Below are 25,744 nucleotides of genomic sequence, written 5' to 3'. Positions count from 1 at the left end.
TATACAGTTAGGTCCATATATATTTGGACAGAGACAACATTTTTCTAGTTTTGGTTATAGACAATACCACAATGAATTTTAAACAAAACAATTCAGATGCAGTTGAAGTTCAGACTTTCAGCTTTCATTTGAGGGTATCCACATTAAAATCGGATGAAGGGTTTAAGAGTTTCAGCTCCTTAACATGTGCCACCCTGTTTTTAAAAGGACCAAAAGTAATTGGACAGATTCAATAATTTTAAATAAAATGTTCATTTTTAGTACTTGGTTGAAAACCCTTGGCTGGCAATGACTGCCTGAAGTCTTGAACTCATGGACATCACCAGACGCTGAGTTTCCTCCTTTTTGATGCTCTGCCAGGCCTTCACTGTGGTGGTTTTCAGTTGCTGTTTGTTTGTGGGCCTTTCTGTCTGAAGTTTAGTCTTTAACAAGTGAAATGCATGCTCAATTGGGTTGAGATCAGGTGACTGACTTGGCCATTCAAGAATATTCCACTTCTTTGCTTTAATAAACTCCTGGGTTGCTTTGGTTTTATGTTTTGGGTCATTGTCCATCTGTAGTATGAAACGACGAGCAATCAGTTTGGCTGCATTTGGCTGGATCTGAGCACACAGTATGTCTCTGAAGACCTCAGAATTCATTCGGCTGCTTCTGTCCTGTGTCACATCATCAATAAACACTAGTGACCCAGTGCCACTGGCAGCCATGCATGCCCAAGCCATCACACTGCCTCCGCCGTGGTTTACAGATGATGTGGTATGCTTTGGATCATGAGCTGTACCACGCCTTCGCCATACATTTCTCTTTCCATCATTCTGGTAGAGGTTGATCATGGTTTCATCTGTCTAAAGAATGTTCTTCCAGAACTGTGCTGGCTTTTTTAGATGTTTTTTAGCAAAGTCCAGTCTAGCCTTTTTATTCTTGATGCTTATGAGTGGCTGCACCGTGCAGTGAACCCTCTGTATTTACTTTCATGCAGTCTTCTCTTTATGGTAGATTTGGATATTGATGCGCCGACCTCCTGGAGAGTGTTGTTCACTTGGTTGGCTGTTGTGAAGGGGTTTCTCTTCACCATGGAGATTATTCTTCTATCCTCCACCACAGTTGTCTTCCGTGGGCGCCCAGGTCTTTTTGCATTGATGAGATCACCAGTGCTTTCTTTCTTTCTCAGGATGTACCAAACTGTAGATTTTGCCACTCCTAATATTGTAGCAATTTCTCGGCTTGTTTTTTTCTGTTTTCGCAGCTTAAGGATGGCTTGTTTCACTTGCATGGAGAGCTCCATTGACCGCATGTTTACTTCACAGCAAAACCTTCCAAATGCAAGCACCACATCTCAAATCAACTCTAGGCCTTTTATCTGCTTAATTGAGAATGACATAACGAAGGGATTGCCCACACCTGTTCATGAAATAGCCTTGGAGTCAATTGTCCAATTACTTTTGGTCCCTTTAAAAACAGGGTCGCACATGTTAAGGAGCTGAAACTCCTAAACCCTTCATCCAATTTTATTGTGGATACCCTCAAATGAAAGCTGAAAGTCTGAACTTCAACTGCATCTGAATTGTTTTGTTTAAAATTAATTGTGGTAATGTCTATAACCAAAATTAGAAAAATGTTGTCTCTGTCCAAATATATATGGACCTAACTGTATATATATATATATCATCCGTATATCATCAGGATTCCCACAGAATGTCGACTCATTAGCAGCAGCAACATATAAATGGTTCTTTACTGCCTGAACACGGGCAGAATGTGATCGTTGGATGCCAATGTGTTGCCATTTCAGACGGGAGCCTACAGAAGGTCCCTTTCGCTGCCATGTTGTTACACCTGAGAAGTCCAGCCAAAGGTTGGGATTTATAGCAGATTGTTATTTTTACCTACTACATATTGCAATTTTGAAGTTTACTGCAATATACTGTACAAGCGATCACAGGTTCAAGTCCCCTTAGGTTAATTAAAAAAATAAGTAAAATATAATTTTTTTTTAAAGATCTAAAAAAACAAACAAATAAAACCATAAAGATTTCAAATCTCTTTTCCCAATCCAAAAATAGGAGGACTAAAAAAAAAGCAATACACATAACAAATTGAAGCGACCGAATTACCGATTTTTAGTAATTGAACCTTCACCATAAAATGGGTTAAAAAAGGGATCAAAATGTTTTATGCACCCTAAAATTGTAACAAAAAAGGTGACAACTCGCCAGCCAAAAATAACAGCCCTGATACTGCTCCGTCAAAGGAAAAATAGAAAAGATTAATAGGTCTTAGAAAATGGCATAAAAAATCAAATTTTTTTTTTCAAAAAGTTCAGATTTTTTAAAAACCTTTAAAAAAAAAAATAAAGTACAAGGTTGGTATCACTGTAATTGTACTGATCTGAAGAATAAAGCGGTCGGGTATTTTTTTTTTAATCATAAAATATATTATATGGCAAGGTGAATGGTGAATGGTGTCAGTCACATCTACAACTCGTCCCACAAATTAAATCAAGCCCTTACAATTTTGTAAGAAAAATAACAAAAAAGTTATGAATCTATGAAGCAGGGGAGGAAAAAAACAAAAGCTCAAAAGGAAGAGAAAAAAAAGGCCTGGACTCAAATGGAGTAAAGAACGGAATTATATGGAAGCTGCTACAGTTCTAGTTCAAGTTTTCCCCTAAAAGTAGTTTAGTCAGTATTTGTGGGGGAGAATGTAGCCTGATATACGCCATCCGATGGAACGCCAATGAACTGCTCACGAATTCCAGATATGCCTGTGTGTCTTGTGTTCCTCCCCCGAAGGCGGATCTGTAACACAATGCTAATCACGTCTATAATCCGTATATATATATAGTATATCAGCTTATGGCATTTTCTTATTTTGCGTGGTGACATATATTACCTTGTGAAACATGGCTTATGCAGATGTGATTTTATGTATTCCAATTGCTCATCTCGTAATAATGCCAGCGCGGATGTTCTTCTCATGTTTTATGCAACCAAAAAATTAGGATTAGCAAAGTATTAGGTTTCGTCAACCTTTCTGTCATTTCCGATGGTAAAAATAGTGCAGTCCTTAAAGGGGATGTGTCATCAAAAAATTACCTATTGTTTAAATAGGGTTTTTGCGTTAGGTTTTTTTATTTTTAGATTTTTTAATTTGACGGATGAAAAAAGAATATGGAAAACTTGCATATTAGTGTGGGCATTGAGGCTAATGTAGACTCATATTTCCTGGTCTTTCAGGAAATTCATGTGTACTTTAGCCAGAAGAGACTGACTCTAATCCTACCTGCTGTACTAAGGAGCCTGTGAATGGAGGGTGCGCTGTGACGCAACCTTTAGTGAAAGGTGGGTCCTGTGTATTGTTATAGTCTGTCCTGCCACCAGTGCCAGGCTCTGCATCCTCCTTCCTTGGCAGCCTCTGCTCTCATGAATGCTAGGTTATATGGTAACTCTGTACACCTCTCTGATATCACTCCTCTAGGCCTTTTAATCTGGCTCAGGGGGCAGCACGCTACATGAGTATTCAGGCACTTAGGCTACTTTCACACTTGCGTCGGTACGGGTCTGTCGCTAAGCGTCGGCGGGACGTACCGATGCACGTTGTGAAAATTATGGACGACGTGGGCAGCGGATGCAGTTTTTCGACGCATCCGCTGCCCATTCTGAAGTCCGGGAAGGAGGGGGCGGAGTTCCGGCCGCGCATGCGCGTTAGAAAATGGGGGACGCGACGTACGAAAAAACGTTACATTGAACGTTTTTTCATGCCGACGGTCCACCAAAACACGATGGATCAAGTGCACGACGGACGCGACGTATGGCCATACATTGTGATCCGTCGGCAATACAAGTCTATGGGAAAAAAACGCATCCTGCGGGCACATTTGCAGGATCCGTTTTTTTCCCAAAACGACGGATTGCGACGTACGTCACATGACGCAAGTGTGAAAAAAGCCTAAGCCCACGTGGTTGCCATCTCTGCTGCTCTTATGTTGCTGGTACCGCCTCTGCTGAGCCACTAGACAAACCTAGCTTTGCATATTGCCGGGTTCTGCTTCTAGCTTTCACAGACTGTGCCTACTAACAAACTTATCTATGCCAGCCTACTCACATGGCTATACTGCTCTTAGGTACATATTCGTACACTCATCTCTGCTGTTTAATGCCTGATGGCATACAGAGCTCTACTGTCTGCACCTGTCTGCACACTCAGCAATGCTGTAGCAAAACGCATGGCTGCATACATGGCTCTACTGTTGCAAATTTCCTGTCTGCATCATGGCCCTACATTTCCAAGGTAAGTGTCTGCACACTCAGTTTTGCTTTATTAAGGTACCTGAATATATATATATATATATATATATATATATATATATATATATATATATATATATATATATATATATATACCAATTTACTATATTAAGGTCCCTGTCCGCACACACTGTATTAAGGTGCCTGACTGTATACATGGTTCTGCTGTTCCAAGATGTGTGTCTGCACACATACATACACATACAGATTGTGAGATACAAAAAAATATTGAAAAATTGTTTTAAAATATATTTAACCCCAAAACCTGATTTAAACAATAGTTCATTTTCTGATTATACATTTACTTCAAAGAAGCACTCCCCACAAAAATGTTATCCCCTGAATCTTCTACTATATAATTATTTAAGGGGAACTTCCGTCTTTCTGTCTGTCTGTCACGGAAATCCCATGTCGCTGATTGGTCGTGGCCAGCTGGCTGACTGCAGGGGAGTAGGGAGCGGCCGAGAAATGGCCGCTCCCTACTCCCCTGCAGTCAGGGGACTGCGTTACACCGCGGCATAACGTGATGTAACGCAGTCTGTTAACGCTGCTATTAACTCTATGTGACCAACTTTTTACTCGGAGAACAACCGAGCATGCTCGGAAAACTCGAGTAACGAGCACACTTGCTCATCACTAGATGGGAGTGCTTATTTAAGCATTCACGGATTCGGTATAGCTGTCATGGCTCATTTGTATGGTGAGAGCCATGAAAATCTGAAAATCCACAGCAAATCTGCATGTTTTACATAAAATCTGCAGCAAAATTCGGCCACAAATTAGCAGCAACCTCTACAATCCACAGAGACTTTCTTTCCACCTGTAGATATTATTTTGTAAAACCCCATTTACTACTTTGTGCTGTGCTTTATAGTGGATTTGTGCAAAATCATTTTGCAAATAGATGTTGTTTTTTTTGCTTGTGTCTCTAATATTTTAGTTAAAATGCTACATTGAGTGAACCGGGATTAAATGTTTACTAACGATCAGTAATGACATTTTACAGAACACAGCATAGAAATAAGACTTACCTAGTGCGGGATCGGCACATTCCTTGTACAGCTCCGGAGTACAATATGCTGCATCTCCTGATTAATAAAAAAAGGCACACCGTCACTTTTATTGTATTAATGTACATATTATCATAGGGTTTATAGCAACAATATCAGGGAATAAAAGGTTACAGTCAAAATATTCTTTATTGGTACTTTAGCTCCATTTCCAGGAAATGTTGAACAATGGTTCTATTGTTTACTGTTACCTATGCTTTAGATAGAGTTGAGTTGAACATGGTGATGTCACTGATCCTTAAATCTCCCTTTTACTATTGCATCCAATACATCCATTTTGTCTTTGTTTTTCTCTGAAATTATTTTCTTTATTCCCTTCGTCCACTATTTTAATTACCCTTGAAATGTGAGCTAACGTATATACAGTAGGCTGGCATAGTATAGTAGGGACGTGGAAGGACAAAGAAGACAGTGCGGAAGATCCCATTATTGGACATTTTGAGTCCTGTATTAATTGTGAATAACTGTTGTTTTTTTTTTGCTTTAGCAATTCTGAAATTTTAACTATTGGGGAAAAGATTATGAGTCTGTTTCATAGTTTCTCCGTGACTGTATTAAAAGATTTCTACATAGTGTTTTTTTTACTTTTGTGCTAAACTATTTGGCCACTTTGGGAGAAGAAGTGGAATAAGTAATTCATTTAGGAAAACACTGAAACGGAAAACACACACTTTTATTTTAATTATCCTAGCACTCCCTCCCCTTAAGGGTATGTTTCCACGTTCAGGAAACGCTGCTTGTTTGACGCTGCGCAGAGCTGCAGCGTCAAACAAGCAGCGTCCAGATGTTCCAGCATAGTGGAGGGGATTTTATGAAATCCCGTCTCCACTATGCGTGGAAACCCGCACGCGGCGGCCCTGCGACTCCGGACATGCTGCGCGTCTTTTCAGATCGCAGCATGTCCGTACACCTTGCGGGGACGCAGCGTCCCCGCAAGGCATATCACAGGGCGCTATGGGAGAGAGCGATCATCCCGGATGTGAAGAGTTAACACATCCGGCATGATCGCGTCCCAGAAAGGGGGCGGGGCTTAGCGCCGAGCGGCTTCGCCGCTGCGGCGATACCGCCGGCCATCCTGACAGTGGAAACATACCCTTAATCTCCTTAATCCCAATAATCTCCTCCGTTACTTTGATCCCATTTTGTCTCATATTACTATTGAGAATGAGAAATTTGAAAGGCAATCTGCTCTGTGTACCTCAAGATCTCCCATGTTCTCATTCCTCCCTTTTACCGTACAGTGTCTTGCAAGAAATCAACTGGCTGCAGCAGGAGCCTCCCCCCAGTGCATTTCTGCAGTGGGACAAACAATAGACGCCTTGGCTAAGGTGTGGGGCAGGAATGAAATAGTCCACCAAGCAAGACTGAGCTAATAAGTAGTAGACCCATGTTCTTTTCTGGATTACTTTAAGACTGAAGAACAAGCGTTCTTTGAACGCTTGTTGCATGATTATCTCGCAGTCTAAACAGGATGCCAATCATGTGACAAATAGACAAAACGCACGTTCGTCGGGTGAAATGATCTTCTGGGCTGCACAATATATTAGCGTTCTCGGCAGTACATCGTCATGTATAAACAGGACTAGTGCTGCCGAGAACAATGGCAGTCTATGTGTGAAGAACAATTTATTACAGATCATTTACTGCTCATCTGAATTACCGTTTGCGTTTGCAAATATAAACACAAACCTCAAATCAGAAACCAAATTAATCTAATACAATTATACCCTCAGTATTCTATTGGGGGGGAGGGCTAAAGTAGCCAGGGACACTCTCAGAGACATGATTCAAACAAACAAAGAGAAAAGGAAGAGAGTGCAAAACGTCTCAAAGACGAATTCACAGTTTATTAAAAAAACACATATGACATAATATACAATACAAGTCAATACAATAAATAATAGAGCAATTTAATGAATGGCAGATGTAAAGCACAAAGATCCCAAGTACAGGTGGAAGGGGGGCAGAAAATGACCATTATCAATACAAAGTGCACTTGCATCCCATAAAGGGCTATTCCATAAAAAAGTCAATTAATAAAAAAGTCAATTAATAAAAAGTCTCCCTCGACTCTGTTGCCATAGGCCACTTATACCATAAGATCTGGCCTGGAGGAAATGGACCAGACCCACTACGTTCCTGCAGCCCATACCAGGTTTTCCTGAACAATTTCCTTGGTCAATTAACTTTTATTCTGCCATGTGACTCACTGGCATCCTGCTGTGACCACAAGGCACTCCAGGGGATCTAATACGCTTCTGAGCACATCCTGGGGGACACATAGCGACCCTTGCAAATCACACCAGTCACTGCCTCACACTGTGCAGAGAGCCGGAAGGTGGCAACGCTGAGGAGTCCAGAGCAGAGCAGTGGCCAGTGAGCAGAGGTGAGTATTTCATTTTGTTTTTAATGTTTGGAGCAATATATGGGTGTCATTCTGTATGGAGCATTATATAGGGCCCATTATGTATGTATTATGTATATGGCACACTGCGACTAATGAATACATGAATTCCAATATTACAAAAAATTGCTGTAAACATTAAAACCGTAAGGTACTAAATTAGCGTTTTTGGATCAAAGAGCGCAAAAGCCATCCAACCACGTCAAGGTGTACCTAAATACGGATGGTCCCTAACCACTAAATGTCATACCTCATCATGTGCCAAACCACCCTGTGGGCACCAGCAGGGTAATAGGCAATTAAGATACAGTAAAGATGATTGAAACAGACCAGCATACTATCATGTACATAGTTTCCCATATACATCTGTATGCTCAGGGGGCACATGTATAGCAGCTTCTCCACAAGAGATGTTAGGGATTTCAATTTTCACGATAATTCAAAGGAAAAAATATTGTTCTTCATTAATGGAATCAGATGTGCATAAAATGTGCACGTCCTCTAGTGCATCCATGAAATTTTATCAGGGGAACCATATCTTCACTTGCTGATTACTTATTGTTGGTAGCTTTGTATTTGACCACGACTAAAGCTCCATTTACACTATACGATGCGCAGCGTTAGAGGACTGCATACTTGAAAAATGGCTGACTCCTGAGCGATCAGTGATAGGTCATTCAGTGCGAATACACTGCCATTGTTCTCAGCAGCACATGTGCTGGCGAAAACGATAATCTTTTGTACAAACTAGAAGATCGTTTCACCCAACGAATGAGGGAGCAGGTGTCATGATCAGCAGCATGTTTAGAATGCACAATTATCATGAAATGATCATTCCTAGGAACACTTGTTCGCAGTAATCCTGCTGTGTAAAGGCATTTTAAAGCAAGGCATTTTAAAGCTAGACATTTGGGCAGATCAGGAATCCGTTGATATCTCCTGAAATTTGCTACAGGGAGTACTTTAGGAAAACAGCATTTTCCAATTCAAGATTCTTGGTAATAAAGAGGATTTCATTGTCAAGACAACCAATAATAATTAATGTATTCAATGCTTATTATTTTGATCCGAGTGTCACAAAATGCAGATGAGGAAACTGTGGCTCCTTGGAAGACGTGATACCACTTCTAGCTGACTCTTCACAAGAACACATCTCTCCATTAGTTTTGCCAGCAGCTCCAGCATGAACACAATTTAGGAAATATCGTTTCTTCCTCTGCATTCTGTGACACTGAGATCAAGCCTTGGAGGGAGCCTGAAATAAACATTGAATACATGAATTATTATTTGTTGTTTTGCCAATAAAATCCTCTTCATTAATAAGAAGCTTGAATTGGAGACTGCTGTTTTCAGTATTCTTAGTTTTCTCCTTCCTGGTACCTTCACAACTGCTATACTGAGTGCTGACAATTTACACAATTTGTTTGCTACAGGGAGAACATTGATGGAACAGTTTTGATGTCAAACCATCCAATTCTTCCAACTCTTCCCATGAGATAATGACCAAAAGATAGGTCTGACATAGTGAATTCATGATCGCGACAATGAAATATGCCTGTTCGGCTAATATACGGTTATGTTTTTGGCCAAATTACTCCTAGGTGGACATACTGACCAGATGTGTGGATGTCCTGCCAGTTGTTTACAAAAGAAAAACCGTCACACATGATAGATCTCCGCCAAATGGTCTTTTCGCCAAACGCTATAACAGCTATCTCTCTTAACATCCACTGCTAACATCCACTGGCAAAGTATGCCTGCTTATTCAGTAAGGGAAGGAGACAAACTGCTGCCAATCACTGTTGGCAGCAGCTTACCTTCCAGCAGAACAAAGGAAATCCAACATGCCTAATCTACGTTTCTCCCCATATCTGCCATCGGGGGGACACGGGAGTCCTTCATACACTTCAGTGCTATGAAGGTTCTATATGTTCGTAGTATTATTAAGTTAAGGTATTATTAAAAAAACAAGCCCCATTGGTTTGGGGTGGGTCTGCTTGTTGCCCACAGCTTGAATTTATATAAAGTTATTCATTTTCTGGACAGGATCAATTACCGTAAGTCCTTGGGGACGGGCAAACTGAAACACACTTTACATAATGGTGACATCCCTAGAAATAAAGAAAGCAGTTTGATATATTACTTTGGTTGGTGACAACATTTCTGCCACAACAATGAATATATATTTGTTTTTGGACTTTGTTGTCTTCATACTTAATCCATTTCAAAATTAAATGGTATTTTAGTGGGTGAATACATTGAATATATTGTGCTATCGTGTTATTTTTTCACTTATATAGACAAGCATAGAAAACTATTCTAGAATCAGAGCCTATAGCTATCACATTTCACGCTTTTCAATCAAATCTTTTTTGTAACGTTAGTTGGAACAGCCCGAACCTATGATTAGTAAATATTAATCTCATCATTGAGCTGCCAAGACAAATGCACGCTGTTTCTTGTATTGATTCGTTTAGAGTTCTTACAGCTTTCCAAATTCTATTCTTGTAATTCATGAAATTGCTATTCTGAATAATTTTTTTCTTTCTTTTTTTTTTCAGAAAGACTTTATTCATTAGCTCCAAGTTCCTCCCATTTAATCCTAAAATAATGGTAAACAGCTACATTCTCTCTTCTGAAGGTTATCAGAAAACCATCACTCAGCTGAAACAGTGAAATTTAATAATTTCCATTCCTTCATAATTTGTAGCAGTTCAATAAATGAGTGGTATCTCATAGCATTATTCGCTCACTTAAAGTAAGCATATTGGCATTAATCAGAAATGTAATGGACAACAGATAATTATGTAATAAAGCAGAACAGTTTTATTTCTATATTTATCTATGCTAGCTCTTCATGAGCGAACAGCCCAGTTATCGGGGAATGTCCACCGCCTGAAGCAGCCATCAGCATGTTGCTTCTGAATGACTATGTTATAAAAAAAGCTTGGATTATACCACAAGGGGAATCAAAAGATCCTTCTCTGTGTTTAGGTTCCAACATGATAATGGAGTCTTAAGCCCCCCCACACACAGTAGATAATGGTCGAGAGAACGATCACCCACTATCTCCCCCACTCCTGCATACAAAGTAGTGTTCTACTGGGGTGAGTGCTCGTATGTTCTCTTTGAGAAAGTCCTTGCCAGACTCCTCCGGTTGTGTCTCATGACTATATGAGACCAGCTATTGAACCTGTTCTACTCCCTGGTGGCAAGCTTTTTTATTGGTACATTTATACAGTGACTTCAATAAAATGGCGCCAGAGATCGCGGTATGCGTACGCACTGACTTTGGCACAATTTTATTGAAGTAATGTACTACAATGTTAACATAGCAGTGCGCACGTGATGGCCATAGGCATAATGGCGATGGCCGGCGTGTGCGCACTGCTATGTTGACACTGTAGTAAAATTCTTCAATAAAATGGTATCGGAGTAAACGCATACATATTCCACAATATCCCACAAAATTTTGTTAAAGACATTGTGTCTGTGAATTCGCATACACAGTGTCTCCAATAAAAAGTGTACCTACTGCGGTATGCACACGCGCTGACTCCAACGCTTTGCGCACGCGCTGACTCCAGCTCCACATTGCGCAGGTGCCACCCATCCCGGCTTCGGATAGAAGGATGCATCCACTGTTATATATAAGATAATTACACCGTATGTAATATACTGTATTTGATATGTAATATAGTCTCCCCCATAGATAAACATAGCGGTAAGTAATTTTGTTTTATATTCTTTTAGTCCTACTGGTCTCAAAACACGACTGAAAATGTAAGCTACTTTATCACTGGGGATACAGCAAAAGCTACACCTACTGTATCCTCACCCATCCCTTGTAGATTGTGATCCTTCGTGGGCAGGGTCCTCTCTCCTCCTGTACCATTCGTGACTTGTATTGTTCAAGATTATTGTACTTATTTTTATTATGTATACCCCTCCTCACATGTAAAGCACCATGGAATAAATGACGCTATAATAATAAATAAATAATAAAAATCTGAAAGCAACAGATCGAGTTACATTTTTTGCCGCAATTTTCGAAACCCTACTGGAATACCTTTATAGTGCCACATGTGGTTTTTCCCCAAAATACTTTTTTGTCTTACTATTAAGTTATTTTCTATCATATGACATCTTGCAATTCCACAGAACAGAACCTGCCTCAAACACGATGACAGGACTGAAAGGACTGTGTTAGAATATTTGATTCAGTACCACTCCGAAGTTTGGACAAAGCTTGTTCATGCAATGGTTTTCCTTATTCTTAATGGAATGTGCACATTGTAGTTTCAAAATGAACGCAGCAAAACCACAAAGGAACATATAGGAAAACAAGGAATAAAGAAACCCAAGTGAAACAAACTCGAATATGTGTTATACCTTTGATTCCTCAAAGTCCAGCCCTTTTAACTAACATCTTTTAGATAAATCTTTACACCCCCTTGGCATTTTCTCAAGCAGATTCATCAGGTAGTCACCTCAACTGGCTTCCAAAGAACAGGTATACCTCAGAGTCATCAAAATGTCATATTTTGTAGAGCTGGTACAATCTTGACCCCTATTCCACAAAAGTTTTGAGCCAGAATATGGCAAAAACCACCCAACTAAATAAAGTGAAATTACAGTCCATCTTTACTTTAAAACATGAAAGTCTGTCAAGCTGAAAAATGGCTAGAACCTTGAAAGCATTCTTAAATACAGTCATGACAACCCGGCAGTTGCAGCAGGGTATCAACTACGGTATATGTAACATCTGACACCCGCTTCTTCAAGTGTAGGCTCAGATGCGTTAAATATCACCATCTTACAGTGACATATAAAAGTTTGGGCACCCCTGGTCAAAATTACTGTTATTGTGAACAGTTAAGTAAGTTGAAGATGAAATGATCCCTAAAAGGCCGAAACTTAAGGATGACACACTCATGACTTAACACTGATGTAACACTCATGACTTATCTCAAAACCACGAGTACCCTGAGGATGGTCCATCATGACACATGCGTTCAACACCAGCAGGAGCTACTTTTGAGCCCCTCATTTTCTATCACAAGCTGAACCCTCCTTTCCAACACATTGAGGGCATAAACACGTCGACATGGAGTACTCATGGTTTTGAGATAAGTCATGAGTGTTATTATATGTTCTATTAAGGATCTATTATGATTCGTACTATTCGTTTGAAACCTGAGAGTGCTCATTATATATAGAGGAGTACATTTGCTGCAATAAGTCTATTACTCTCTTGTTATGCTATTTTATTGGGAAAACTGTCACAAAACTAAACCTATTACTGTAATTTAAATCATCAACTGCCAGATTACTGAATATGTGCAGATAGAGGTATATTTCAAGTCCATTGTGACTATGTCATTAGAACATTGGAATATTTTCTTTCTTTATTTTTACCTTGTTAGAATTCTGCATAGATATAAGTGCGGGACAAATCCCTATGATCTATCTATCTATCTATCTATCTATCTATCTATCTATCTATCTATCTATCTATCTATCCTGTATATATAAAGGTCCTCTTGATATTGAGACTGAGGCAGTGAGCACTTTTTGAATGACCTGTGTAACAAGGAGCACTAACTGAGTTACCATCTATAGACTGTTGTGGCAGGTTTCCAAGTTGTACTGCACTTAAGCAGTTTAATGGGTGTTGGTGATGGCTTGGTGAGTGAATTCCCTTCAGGGTCAGATAGGGTGAGCCAACGTGGAGCGGGGGTACCACTACGTTCCCCATAGGGTACCAACCACCGCTGCTAGGAAGAGAAACGGAGGGTTTACTTCTCTTCTCTTAGATGTAATTTCCATTATAATTCAACCCAGATATACTTGATTACCATTACTAATCTACTGACCCTGGTTTTTTTACCTACTCACCGTTTTTTTTTAATGAGACTTGAGCTTTTTAAGTCTAAATAATAAAAGCTAAATTTTAATGGTTCTGATTTTTCTTTGGTTCTACACTCATCAGACCTTATTCACCCTTTTGATTTTTGTTCAATGAAAATTCAACAAATTATTGATGCAAATATAACACTATCTGTAAAAAAGTTGAAGTTGAAAATAGGATGGCTTCTTCAAATGAAAAATGATACTAAACACACATCAAAATCCACAATAGACTACCTCAAAAGGAGCAAGCTGAAGGTTTTACAATGGCCCTCACAGTCCCCTCATCTGAACATCTGTAACATACATGGAAGTGGAACCACTGTGACGTGGACCGAGGAGAGCCTGGAGGGGCATGACTAGGTGAACACCTGACTCTTCCCTACAGCTCCTGATGGTGTGGATAGACTTGGCTCCAGATGGAAGCCAGCTGCTTCTGCAGAACGGACCTTGGACACACCGCATCTGACCACTAAAGGGGCAGGAAGCTCTAGCGGATACTAATGGGAGGGCTCAGCTAGTAAACATGAAAGGCAGGTGCTGGTGGACACAGCTGGTACACAGGAAGGCACGGCAGGTCCTGGCAGGGACAGCTGGTATACAGGGAGATATGGCAGGTGCTGGCAGGCATAGCTGGTATACAGGCACCCACAGCAGGAACTGGCAGGTACAGACAGGAATACTAGAACAGGGGACCTGAGAATTAGCAAGCATGCAGACAAACGCAGTGAACGTGTTGCTCAGGCACCACCCAACAAGTGGAGATGTCTTAAATTATTAGTGTCTCCCAGCCATTAGCTGAAGACTCTTTAGAATGGTGTGCACTGTCTCTTTTAGAGATTGGGTGGTGAGTGAGTTGGCATCCCTGCTGGGGAAGAGGAGGATGGCAATTGTGCAGTGACGCCCTCACTACAACATCATTGAAAATCTGTGGCTAGACCTCAAAATAGCAGTTTATGCAAGACGACCCAGGAATCTCACAGAACTGGAAGAGTTTACCAAAGAAGGATGGATGAAAATCCCTCAATGAAGAATTGAAAGACTCTTGGCAGGCTATATAAAGCGTTTACAAGCTGTGATACTTGCAAAAGGGGGTGCTACTAGGTACTAACCATGCAAGGTTGCCAAACATTTGCATCCACCCATTTTCCTTTTTGTAATTTTAAAATATAAAAAATTTTTTTTGCCTAAAATACAAAGGAAATTTGTTATCTTTAGCTTTAGGCCTTTTAGAGATCATCTCATCTTCAACTTGCTTAACTGTTCATAATAACAGTAATTTTGACCAGGGGTGCCCAAACTTTTATGTGCCATTGTATGATGTAATGCTACGACTTAGGGTGGGGAAAATGTTAATGCTGCAAGGAGATTGGTGTAAACCCACTTTAAAATAATCGATTTTTGCAACAGTAATTTGGCAAAGACAGACGACACAAATACACCAACATTCTACATTCTAATTTGTAATTATCATAGAAATACATAAGATACATTACCGGGCATGTGCACCATGCGGCAATTACAGTTCTCCACCAGATACCGAGTCTCGCAGTCAATCCGACATGCAGAAATACTATATGTATCAAAGAACTCCGAGTCCATGGTGCTAGATTTGCAGTCTCCCCATGGTTGGGGCAGGTATGTTAGCTGAGGAAGAGAGGAAGAGAAAATCTGAGATAAAGACTGATGCAGACAGGCAAGCTGCCAAGATAATTTGACATGAAGCACACCATGACATATACATCAGTTCTGCAATGATGAGGGGCAAGAACTGCAAAGCTACTGTATGCAAGTGGAAAACTAGTTTGGCTTTATTTCATAACTAGTAGGGCAAGACTTTGTCAAGGATTTTGATAATGAATTGCGTTATCACTATTTCCAAAAGGTGGCACTAGAGTCCCTGTTCTTTTTCTTTGTGATGAGGCTATTTGCATATTTTATTTCCCAAGAAGCAGTGCATGGCTTATAAATCTTACTACACCAGCTTGGTGGTCTTCATAAGGAGAAACGTTATCCCTTAGAGATACAGTTTTGAGAAAAAAAATAAGTACATTATCTTTGAATTTTCTAGTTTTTCGTATCGGGATGTAATAAAAAAAATCTGCTCCTTGTATGGTATTAAAACTGGGTAAATGAACAACATCTCATGGCATATTACACTGTATATACATACACTGTGTGTGAGCTGAAGGCGATGAATGAATGCACAAATTCCACCAAAAGCTAAACACATTTTTGATTGAAAAGTGGAAAAGCCATCCAATTACATCATGGTGTACCTATGTACTGGGTCATTATTTATTTAACAAAAACTAGGCCAAAATGCAGGGTGTGAAAAATTCAGATGCCTTTAGTAGCAATAACTTTAAGTAATCATATTCTGTACGATTTTCAGTCTCATTCTGGAGGAATTTTCACCTACTCCTCTATACAATATTGCTTAAAGGGATTGTCCATTTCTTGAGCAACAACTTCTTAAAAACTATATTAACCCAATATGATAAAAACACTATATACTCATCTTTTACACCGACACTGTTCCAGTGATGTCGACGCTGGGTCTCCAGATGCAACCAATCATTGGCCTGTTGCTCTCTCAGTTCCTTTAGACATCCAAGTTTCATCCAAAGGAACTGTGAGCAAGGCAACCTACTAGTGGCCGCTGATAGTCTACAGGTCTCAAATGGCATAACAATGTCAGGGGAGCCTTGGGATCCCCGTCACCAACTTCAATGGAATGGCGCCAGTGCAGGATGTCAGTATTTGGTATTTTTATTTTATATTGGGGAATACAGTATTTAAAAAAGGGGTTGTGCAAGTAGTAGACACTCCTTTAAGCTCATTGGGGTTTGTGGGCAGCTCTCTTAAAGTGTAACCATTGTTTTAATTTTTATTTCATAAATCCATCATGCACATGAAAATATCCAACTTTGTAATATATATTATCAGAGGAATCTGCTGCTTTCTCCTCCTGGACTGATCAGTCATTTTCAAAATTCTCAATTTGCAGATAAAATCTGTATACAGTGAAGACTGATTGTTACATTACTGAGATAGAAGAGGGCAGCTGCTATTGATAAGATTTTATGAAGAGGGGAAGGGAGGAGCTCTGCCTCTAGCTCCTCCCTCTCCTTTCTCATTTACATAAATTTCATCAGTAGCAACTGCCATTTTCTATCTCAGTAATGCAATGATCTGTCTTCACTGAATACAGATTTTATCCAGGAATTGAGAATTTTGACAATGACTGATCAGTCCAGGAGGAGAAAGAAGCAGATTTCTCTCACAAGATATAATACAAAGTTGCTTGTACTCATGTGTAGATTCTGATGTCGATTTGCTGATGTGCTTGGGATCATTGTCCTGCTCATTGACCATTACTGATGTCTTTCCTCCATAGCAATGACTGTATTTGCTGGTATTGAGCACTTAAATGCTGGAGACCAGCAAACTGTCCAAACTTCTGCTTTTATAAAGGAGGTCACACTTGCTGATAAACAAATAGTAAATGGCATTTTATTAGCATAACATGTCTACTTAAACTCTTAATTTCTAGGGGAGGCAATAAGGGTGCATTTAATTTTTCCACACGCTGCTTCTGCATTTTGGCTTAGTTGTTGTTAATTAAATAATGACACGGTGTAATTTGTCATTTATCTTTGTTCATGTGAGATTCCAATTACCTAATTTTAATACCTTTTAACATCTTCTAAGGAACGGATTTTTCTTATTACGTGACATCCTGATATATAAAACCATTAGAATTCAGACCTTACATGCAATTAAATTAATGAAAAATTATAAATAGTACATAACTGATTGAGTGTAGCAAATTTATATCAATGTAGCTCTCAATGTGTTTAAAAGTGAAAACAATCATCAGCTTTTGCTGCATAATTTCCCATTTTAGTATATATACATTATGCAAAATATATGTATGTGCCATCAATATGTGATCATTGAGGGTCTGACCAATGTGAAACTTGAATCTACTGATTAAAGGGGTTCTCCCAAGAACAAAATACATTTTAATCAATAGATCTTGGAATACAAATAAGTTTCACAATTTGATGTGTTGTAAAAATGTTCCAGTGCTGAGATACTCTTATAAATGTGCCCCTGCTGTTTACTGTGTAATGGCTGTGTCTTACCATGCAAAGCTGCTCTGGTTCATGGTCGGCACATACCCCAGCTACTTGCTGGGATGGGGGTAGGTATAAGTCAATTATAATAAGTAGCTATACAGATGAAACAACAGGAGCTCACAGTGACTGCTGCCTGAAGTAACAAATTCACTTGCCTGAGGTAACACAGGAGTGAGTGTTTCTGCCTCATCTGAGCTAATCATAAATCACATCACTGACTAAGGATCTCCGGCGGCCACTGAGCCTATGTGTCACTAACTTAATTTAAGGTGAGCTGGTGATGTGGCAGAAACACTCCCTCCTGTGATAAAAAAAGGCAGGGAAATGTGTTTCCTGAGAGGGTAGCAGATGTGAGCCCCTGCTGTGTTGTCTGTATACTCACTTATCATAAGTGACTTATGCCCCCTCCTCCCTGGCCAGGAGCTGTGGTATATGCCGACCGTGAACTAGAGCAGCTCTGCACATTACACATTACACAGTACACAGCTGAGGCACATTTTTAAGACCACCTCAGCACAGGAACATTTTTTAACACATCCAATTATGGAACTTATTATTATTCCAAGGTCTGTTAATTAAAATGTATCTTTTTTGTGTGACAGCTCGTTAAAAGTCCATAATTACGTAAAATGTGCCAAGTCATAGCACCAATGTTGCTATAAAGCTCTACTGAACATTGAAAGTCACAAGTTCTGCTAATCCAAACCTAAGGCATGTTTATGGCCATTTCATGATATGCACAACATAATATAAAATATGTACTCACTCGTTGTTCCTGACAAGACACAAATGTTTGGAATCCAGGAGCCACGCCAAATCCCAACTGGTCAATGAAAGGAGGTTCATCCTGACTGTGAATCTGAACCTTGATTCCTGCCTCAAACGAGGTCTCATCTGCAGAGTAGATACACAGTAGGTAATCAGCTTCTTTATGAAAATGGGTCAGGCCAATGAAGAAAAATCATGAATCCTACTGACCTGTTTCTCCCCACACTGGTAAATATTCATCTTGTTGGATATCCAGCATTAACTCTAGACCATTCCCCGTGCCGCCTTTTGTAGTTATTAATGGTGGGCGTCCATTCTGGCCTGAATTAAAAGTATAGCACTTCCCGTATCTTGTAAAAACCTGAGACAGAAATAATAAAAAAATATTTAATAAAACAGATTGAAGAATTGCCATTCTGGGATTCTTGTTGCAGTGTATAAGAATTAAATCAGTGAAATATTTTTTGGCAAAATCATGAATTTATTGTCCTCTCAAGTTTAATATTCCATGGTCCTCCTGATACCCAGAATAGAGATATGTCACTCCTTCACAAGACAAGGGAAATCTAGATATATTCTACAAAATAACGAGAAGGGAAGTGAGACAGAGGCCTACAAAATCATAAATGTCATATAACCGTGAATAACGTCTCGTCCTCCGACAATTCACGTGCTACGGGCCAAATGGATACGCAATTAAATTTAATTTCAGAACTCAGAACTCTTCATAGAAATTTTAGATGTAATCAGCTTGTCCTGTAGAGATAACGCACAGCCATAGAGGCAGCATGAGAAAGTGACCAGTCCAGGTTCACAAAAAAAGACAAGTCGAATTGTTAAGGCACAAATAATGGAAAACACTTCTTTACAGTTTGTGCTCAGTTAATCCATTGCATTCATTACCCGGCTTTTTGTGACTGAAGAGGTCATTAATTGGTTTTAAATAGAATCAGACGGATTCTTGCAAGTCAAGTGCATAAATAGTTGTTAGAAAGATGGAAGAATTCCAGCTCTCATGCTGGAGATTATGCTTAATTTCCAATATTTGTACCAAGAAACAGATAACAAAGTAATATAGCCCTATATAGATTGCTCCACACATTACTTACAAAGCTATCCATTTAAAGGGACATTAAAGCAGTAAAAAAACAATTATTGTGAAATTGCTACACAGTAAAACTAAATTACTCCCATATGCTGTTTTTGTGCAATGCGTCCATTACTTAAAGGGGGACTAAAACATTGGATTATTTTGGTAAAACTCGAATAGGATTCAAAATTGGTGAAGTTGTGTATAATCATTTTACCCTAACTTTGAAGAGGAAACAACTATACAGACAGTAATTTTGTCACATTTGGGAACTCAGTTTATCGAAACCTCAGTATATCAATTAAATTGCTATATCAGGAACCAAGGGCGAGTTTATGAATCAATGGTTTTCTCACAGAGTCTGCCTTAGTGGGGATATCCTTCATCTCCCCTGCTCTTTGTGATGGCTATAGAGCTGTTGGCAGCAATTATGATAAAGCTTCCAGACGTTAGATAACAGCAGGAGGACAAAAAGAGCAATTTACTCCCTTGAGAAAGCGGCCTCTAGCTGCCGCGAAACGCGCGTCGGGACCCTCCATCCACCCCCCTCCTTGTTTCCACTCCTCTGCTGGTAAGCGCTGCATTTCTTGCCATGCACTATTGCACCTTAGATGTTAGATAGACGGGTGTAACTTTATTCCCAATCATCTGGTTCATGCATGCTGCTTCCCTGACATCCATGTTTGGACGCACTATCTTTTCCCTGAGTTACGGTCTTTGGACCTTTATTTATTTATTTTTCCAGGGACTGAAGTGTATATGTGGGGTGGGGATAAGTGTGGGTGGGGTTCATAACAGTCTGCATTGTTTTTTGGTGTTCTATATATTGTTGTGACATTTTACCTTTTCTATGATATAATAAAATGATATCTTTTAAATATAATCAGTTTGCTCTTTTTGTCCTCCTGCTGTTATCTGATACTGTTTGGAGCTGATTTTTTATTTGGGTTTGCAGACAGATATTCTCTGCCACCCTGGTCTCTAAGTATATACATGGGATTTTGGTTGTTATTAGCTTCCAGACATTGTTGGTTCTCATCGAGGTAATATGGAGTCAAAGGGTATCTCTTTATGCCATTGACACATTGTTATTTTTAGTAGACGCTCCTCTACCTCACCAATGGCAATTTCCGTAATTGAAAGTTTTGGTTATTTCTTTGGTTTGACCATCAGCTGGTTTTAATTTGCTCTACTCCCTGTAGATAATAGACAAAATGTGTCCCCCTATGAGTGCGGGTGGTCTTAGAGTTCCAATATTTAGAGCAAAGATAATGGACACTTTAATAGATTACAAGAAGTTAAATTTAAGACCTATTATTATGAAATTTAAGCAGAAGATGGAGCTGTGATCCAGGCCCCTTCTGTTGATATTGGTACATACAAATATGCTACACAATTCTCTGATGTGGGGCCCACTACAGTATTTCTATAAAATTAACTCTATTTTCAGAAAATGTATTTGGAATAAGCATCCAAGCTGTATCAATTGGAAACTCGGCAAAGGGGAAAAAATGATGGCGGTTTGTAGGCGTCGAGTACTTGGGTGTAGTTTTTGGCAGCACAGTTGCAGTATATCTTTGGTTAGGAGAGCTCAGGAGCAGGGGGAGCACAGCGCTTGCTGCTGCAACAGCATCTTAGCTTGACTAGTCTCTTTGAAGCTTTGGAGGCCCACAAATTTAGAATAATGCCAAATGAAACGCCTACCCTTACCCTGATCTGTAGGGTTTGGAGAAAGTGAGACATTTTCACAGACGGAATGAATTGAGAAAATGTAGAAATTTTTTTTCCATCTCATCAGAGAAAATCAGATCACACCATGATCAAACTCTAATAATAGATTGATCAGAATGTTATTAGCATAATCGTCCCTATTCTCTCGGGAGAAAGAAAATACGGTAGTGTGACCATAGAAAATTCACAGAAAGAAAGCCCCAGTGCTTAATGAATAAAAATTACCTTTTAATAATTTAAAAGAAAATCATGATTAGTGCACTACACAAACCATAACCATAACATCACCATTATGTGACCATAGCCTTAGGCACCTATTGTACATCTACCAGTACTGAAAGGAAACCCAAACTCCTTAAAGAAATTATAGAATTCCTCCATTATCTCAATGTTATTTCTTAGCTCACTAACTGCATACTACATCGACAGTACTGAGGAAAAGTTTCATCCAACTAAAAATGTTTTCAAAAATAGAAGTGATAATAGTTTACTTTTATCGTTTAACAAAATGCAAAGCGAGTGAATAAAAGAGAAATCTAAATTAAATCAATATTTGGTATGATTGCCCTTTGACTTCAAAGCAGCATTAATTCTTCTGAGTACACTTACTCATAATTTTTGGAGGGATTCGGTAGGGATGTTTTTCCAAACATCTTGTAGAATCAGCCACAGATCGTCTGTAGATATAGGCTTGCTCAAATACTTCTATTTCTTCTTGCAATCACAAACAGACTCTATAATGTTGAGATCAGAGCATTGTGGGGGCCATATTATTACTCCCAGAAATCCTCATTCTTTACACTAAAGATGGCCCTTCACTAAATTGATGGTATGTTTGGGGACATTGTCCTGCTGCATAGTAAATTTGGAGCCAATCTGACACCACCATGGTGGATTTGCATCTGCTTGTGTTTCTCAGCATTTAAGACACCATTAATCATGACCAAATACCAAAACTCAGTTTGGTAAATTGCAACCTTAAACTTGCAAGAAACCTCCATCATGCCTCACTGTTGCATGCAGACACTTATTATTCGAACTATCTCCAGTGTGTTGATGAACCTAATGCCTTGTATTACAGCCTAATATTTAAAATTTTTTACTCATTAGTCCAGAGCACCTGTTGCCATTTTTCTGCACACCAGTCACTTTGATTTCTCGCATAGCTAATTGGCTTGACTTACTTCTAAGTGGAAGGTATGGACTTTTTAGCCTAGTTTTTCTATAAAGACCACTTCTGGCTGACTTCTTCAAATATTAAATGGGAGTAGCTGAATCCCAGTACTGAGCTGATCATTGTTGGACATGTAACTATGATTTCTATGGGAAGTAAGATTGATGTGTCGATCATCTGCTGCACCAAGGTTCCTTGGCCAACCAATGTCTACATTCCTCAACGAAGACCAATTCTTGGTGTTTCTTTAAAATAATTTAAACAGCATGCCTTGCATACTTGCATTAAAAATTCTTTATCCTTCCCTAGCTACACTATAGAACTGCTTTTTTTACTACTTCCTCTTTGATGACGCTCCATTTGAGAATTCCAATGCATGCTGGGATACTGAAGCAAAGCGTCATCAGGGGGAAGAGGCTGCAGTCATTGCCTCAGCCCTGCCCCCTCCCTGAAACGAAGAGTCATCAGTGATGCTCATTTCAAGGTTTGGGCTAGTCCCTGCATGATGTAAAATGTGTGATGCACACAATCAGATCAGCAATAATGAGCCGGCAGGAAAGCACACTGTTAGTGGGTATTGTAAGACTACTTGGCGTGCAGAGACCAAAGCCGCCCCCGCAGGTGATGTCACTCTTCACTTTTCCATGATTTCTCATGCATGAATTGCAATATATAATAGGAGACGTGAGTGGCTGATTCTCACATTTGAAGACAAGTAAAACGATATACATTGTACTGCTGCTATTCCCCTGTAAATATTATTAGTATCCTAGTATTAATGGTTTTCTCTTCTCTTAGCTTTGAGGATTTGGGAAAAGGGGCAAAACATAACGAGAAAAGTTGTGTTGACAGGCAGATAGATAGTCAAACAGCAGAGAGATTGATCAAGCTTGCCAACTCAGAAGGAAAGTCTGAAAACAAGAAGTCATCAAGCAGTCAAGGAAAAGTAGGAAAATCTCCCTTCCCTGTTGTAATTTCATGGAATCTAGCATTCTAGAGTCTTGGGGAGGCAGGGAACAAAAGGTCAAAAATGGGAAGGGATCATGGTTTGTCTTTCCAAAAAAAAAGACCTAGCCCGGATGCCAGCCTTATAAAGTCTTCTTGCCTTATCCTCATTTGACTTTCTATTAATCACTATAATGGGAGGATATCAGGCCTGTTTTATTACACTTGGCACCTTTGTTTGTATAAGTCTTTTAATTATACTGATTGGAACATGCCTACTAATGCAGTGTCCTCTGTACTGCAGATGCTAGCAGTTTAGAGGTCACAAACCACACACATAAGAAAATTAACCTAGGAAGAGCAAGGTATTCTTGTATGAAATGAGCCCTTTCTTCCATTTTAAGTGAATGATTTTCTTCTGGAAACTGAAATCCACCTGGAGTTCTCTTAAACAAGCTCCTTTGCGCCTAATGTCTAATTCACTCAGTTTGCGTCCTTCTCGTCAACCTCATTCGCTTATCCTAACTACATACAATTTACTGATTATATCATATTTGCTACATGACTCATTTCGTAACCTTTTCTTCCTACATTGAAAAAATTATCAGAAAAACATACAAAAGGGTTCCTGATGTTTCATAACACATGATTAGACAGATGTCATTCATAATATCCCTATGATGAATTAATATCATTAGTGCAAACTACATTACGACAATATTGGGCACTTATCAAGTATTTCATAATTTCTACAACTATACAAACAGGAATATACCAAATATTTATCTTTTAATATTGTTTTATAAGTATAAACTAAAAAGAGTTTAGATAGTTGTGATCTCTGAAGCGACCACATACCTTAATCAGCTTAAAATATAGATTTTACAATTTGTTCTTTTCTGCACCGATCTAACATTAAACGTGATTTCCCCAGAGGCCTTGACTCATTATACACTTTTATATAATGAGATATGCAATACTTAAAAGTACATGACACTTGTAGATGTGTAGGGATGGAAGAGGTCAGGCATTCACAGATCTCAAGGAGTTTCATAAATTCTTGGAAATGTTTCAACTAATTTCATCATATTTAAAATATTCAAGCTGAGGCATAAAAATGTATCTATTCATACACAAAAATATATATTTTTACATGACAAAAACCTGGCATTTTACCAGGGGTGCGTAGACTTTTCATTTATAGAGTATGTATATATTATACTATCTGTATATGTCCACCGCACATACGTATACATACATACACACATAAAAGCAGAGAATACACTGGCACAGAAGCAACCACGACTTATAAATTGTCTTGACGTGAAGATCTTTCTTTAGCTATAGGGATATAGCAACTCATAGAAGAATAAGGTGGTGCCATGCAAAAGCTAACAGCAATCCAGACGGGTATACAAGAGAAGAAAAAATTGCAGCACTCACCAGCGAATCTTCATTTCTTTATTAGATAAAACAAACCATCATAGGTTGTGGCACTTGAAAGGCTTGGGCGTCACGAGGGGAGCAGGGTTGTGCAGGAACGAGACGGACGACGGCCGTTTCGTGCTGTTGCGCTTCTACGGGTCCATGTGAGTTGTGCTTGTGATGTCATATCCTTTTATAGGATTAAGACATTTCACATTCTACATATACATATACAAAACAAATTAATTAATTAAAAACAACAATATACTCGGACTGCACACATTGGATATGCAACCACTAGATGAAAATTGACATATCGAGTTTTTCATTTAGACCCCAAGGGCCCTGCGCGTTAGTCCTTAAGATCCACCTGGCTTCCCGTTGCAAAAGTAATTTATTGCGATCACCTCCCTGCTTTGGGAAAGTAACTGCTTCGAGCCCAGCGAATTTTAACACATTAGGATTGCCACCATGGCATTTGTGTATATGTTTAACTAGGCGAACTCTCCCCTTCCCCGTGAGAATGGAATTATAATGTTCACGGAAACGTACCATAAGAGGTCTTATAGTTTTGCCTATGTAAAAGCGATTGCAGGGACAGAAAATAACATAAACAATAAATTTACTTTTGCAAGTTATAAAGTCTTTCACCGTGTGATAGTATGTGCCTATCTTTAATGAGTTATTTGTCAAATGGAAAGCGCACATACTACAATTTCCACACTTGTGGTTACCTGGTGGAGCAGATTTCTCAATCCAATTAAGATTACGGTTT

General features: G+C 39.2%; 1 protein-coding gene across 2 annotated transcripts in view; it reads right to left on the bottom strand.

Moving 5' to 3' along the window:
* ASIC1 (acid sensing ion channel subunit 1) overlaps nt 1–25,744 on the bottom strand; it is a 360,279-nt gene that overhangs the window by 47,539 nt on the left and 286,996 nt on the right. For both annotated transcript variants that reach the window (XM_077298058.1, XM_077298059.1), the window contains 4 exons: nt 18,815–18,965; nt 18,603–18,730; nt 15,188–15,338; nt 5,339–5,395 (listed from right to left, as the gene is read on the bottom strand). In XM_077298058.1, the coding sequence (XP_077154173.1) occupies nt 5,339–5,395; nt 15,188–15,338; nt 18,603–18,730; nt 18,815–18,965 (487 nt within the window). The remainder of the gene's footprint in view (nt 1–5,338; nt 5,396–15,187; nt 15,339–18,602; nt 18,731–18,814; nt 18,966–25,744) is intronic.

The sequence above is a fragment of the Ranitomeya variabilis genome, chromosome 3 (genome assembly GCF_051348905.1).
Source record: "Ranitomeya variabilis isolate aRanVar5 chromosome 3, aRanVar5.hap1, whole genome shotgun sequence".
In the NCBI taxonomy this organism is placed as follows: Eukaryota; Metazoa; Chordata; class Amphibia; order Anura; family Dendrobatidae; genus Ranitomeya; species Ranitomeya variabilis.
Note: the sequence above shows the minus strand (reverse complement) of the source record. Positions and strands in the feature narration are given on the sequence as shown.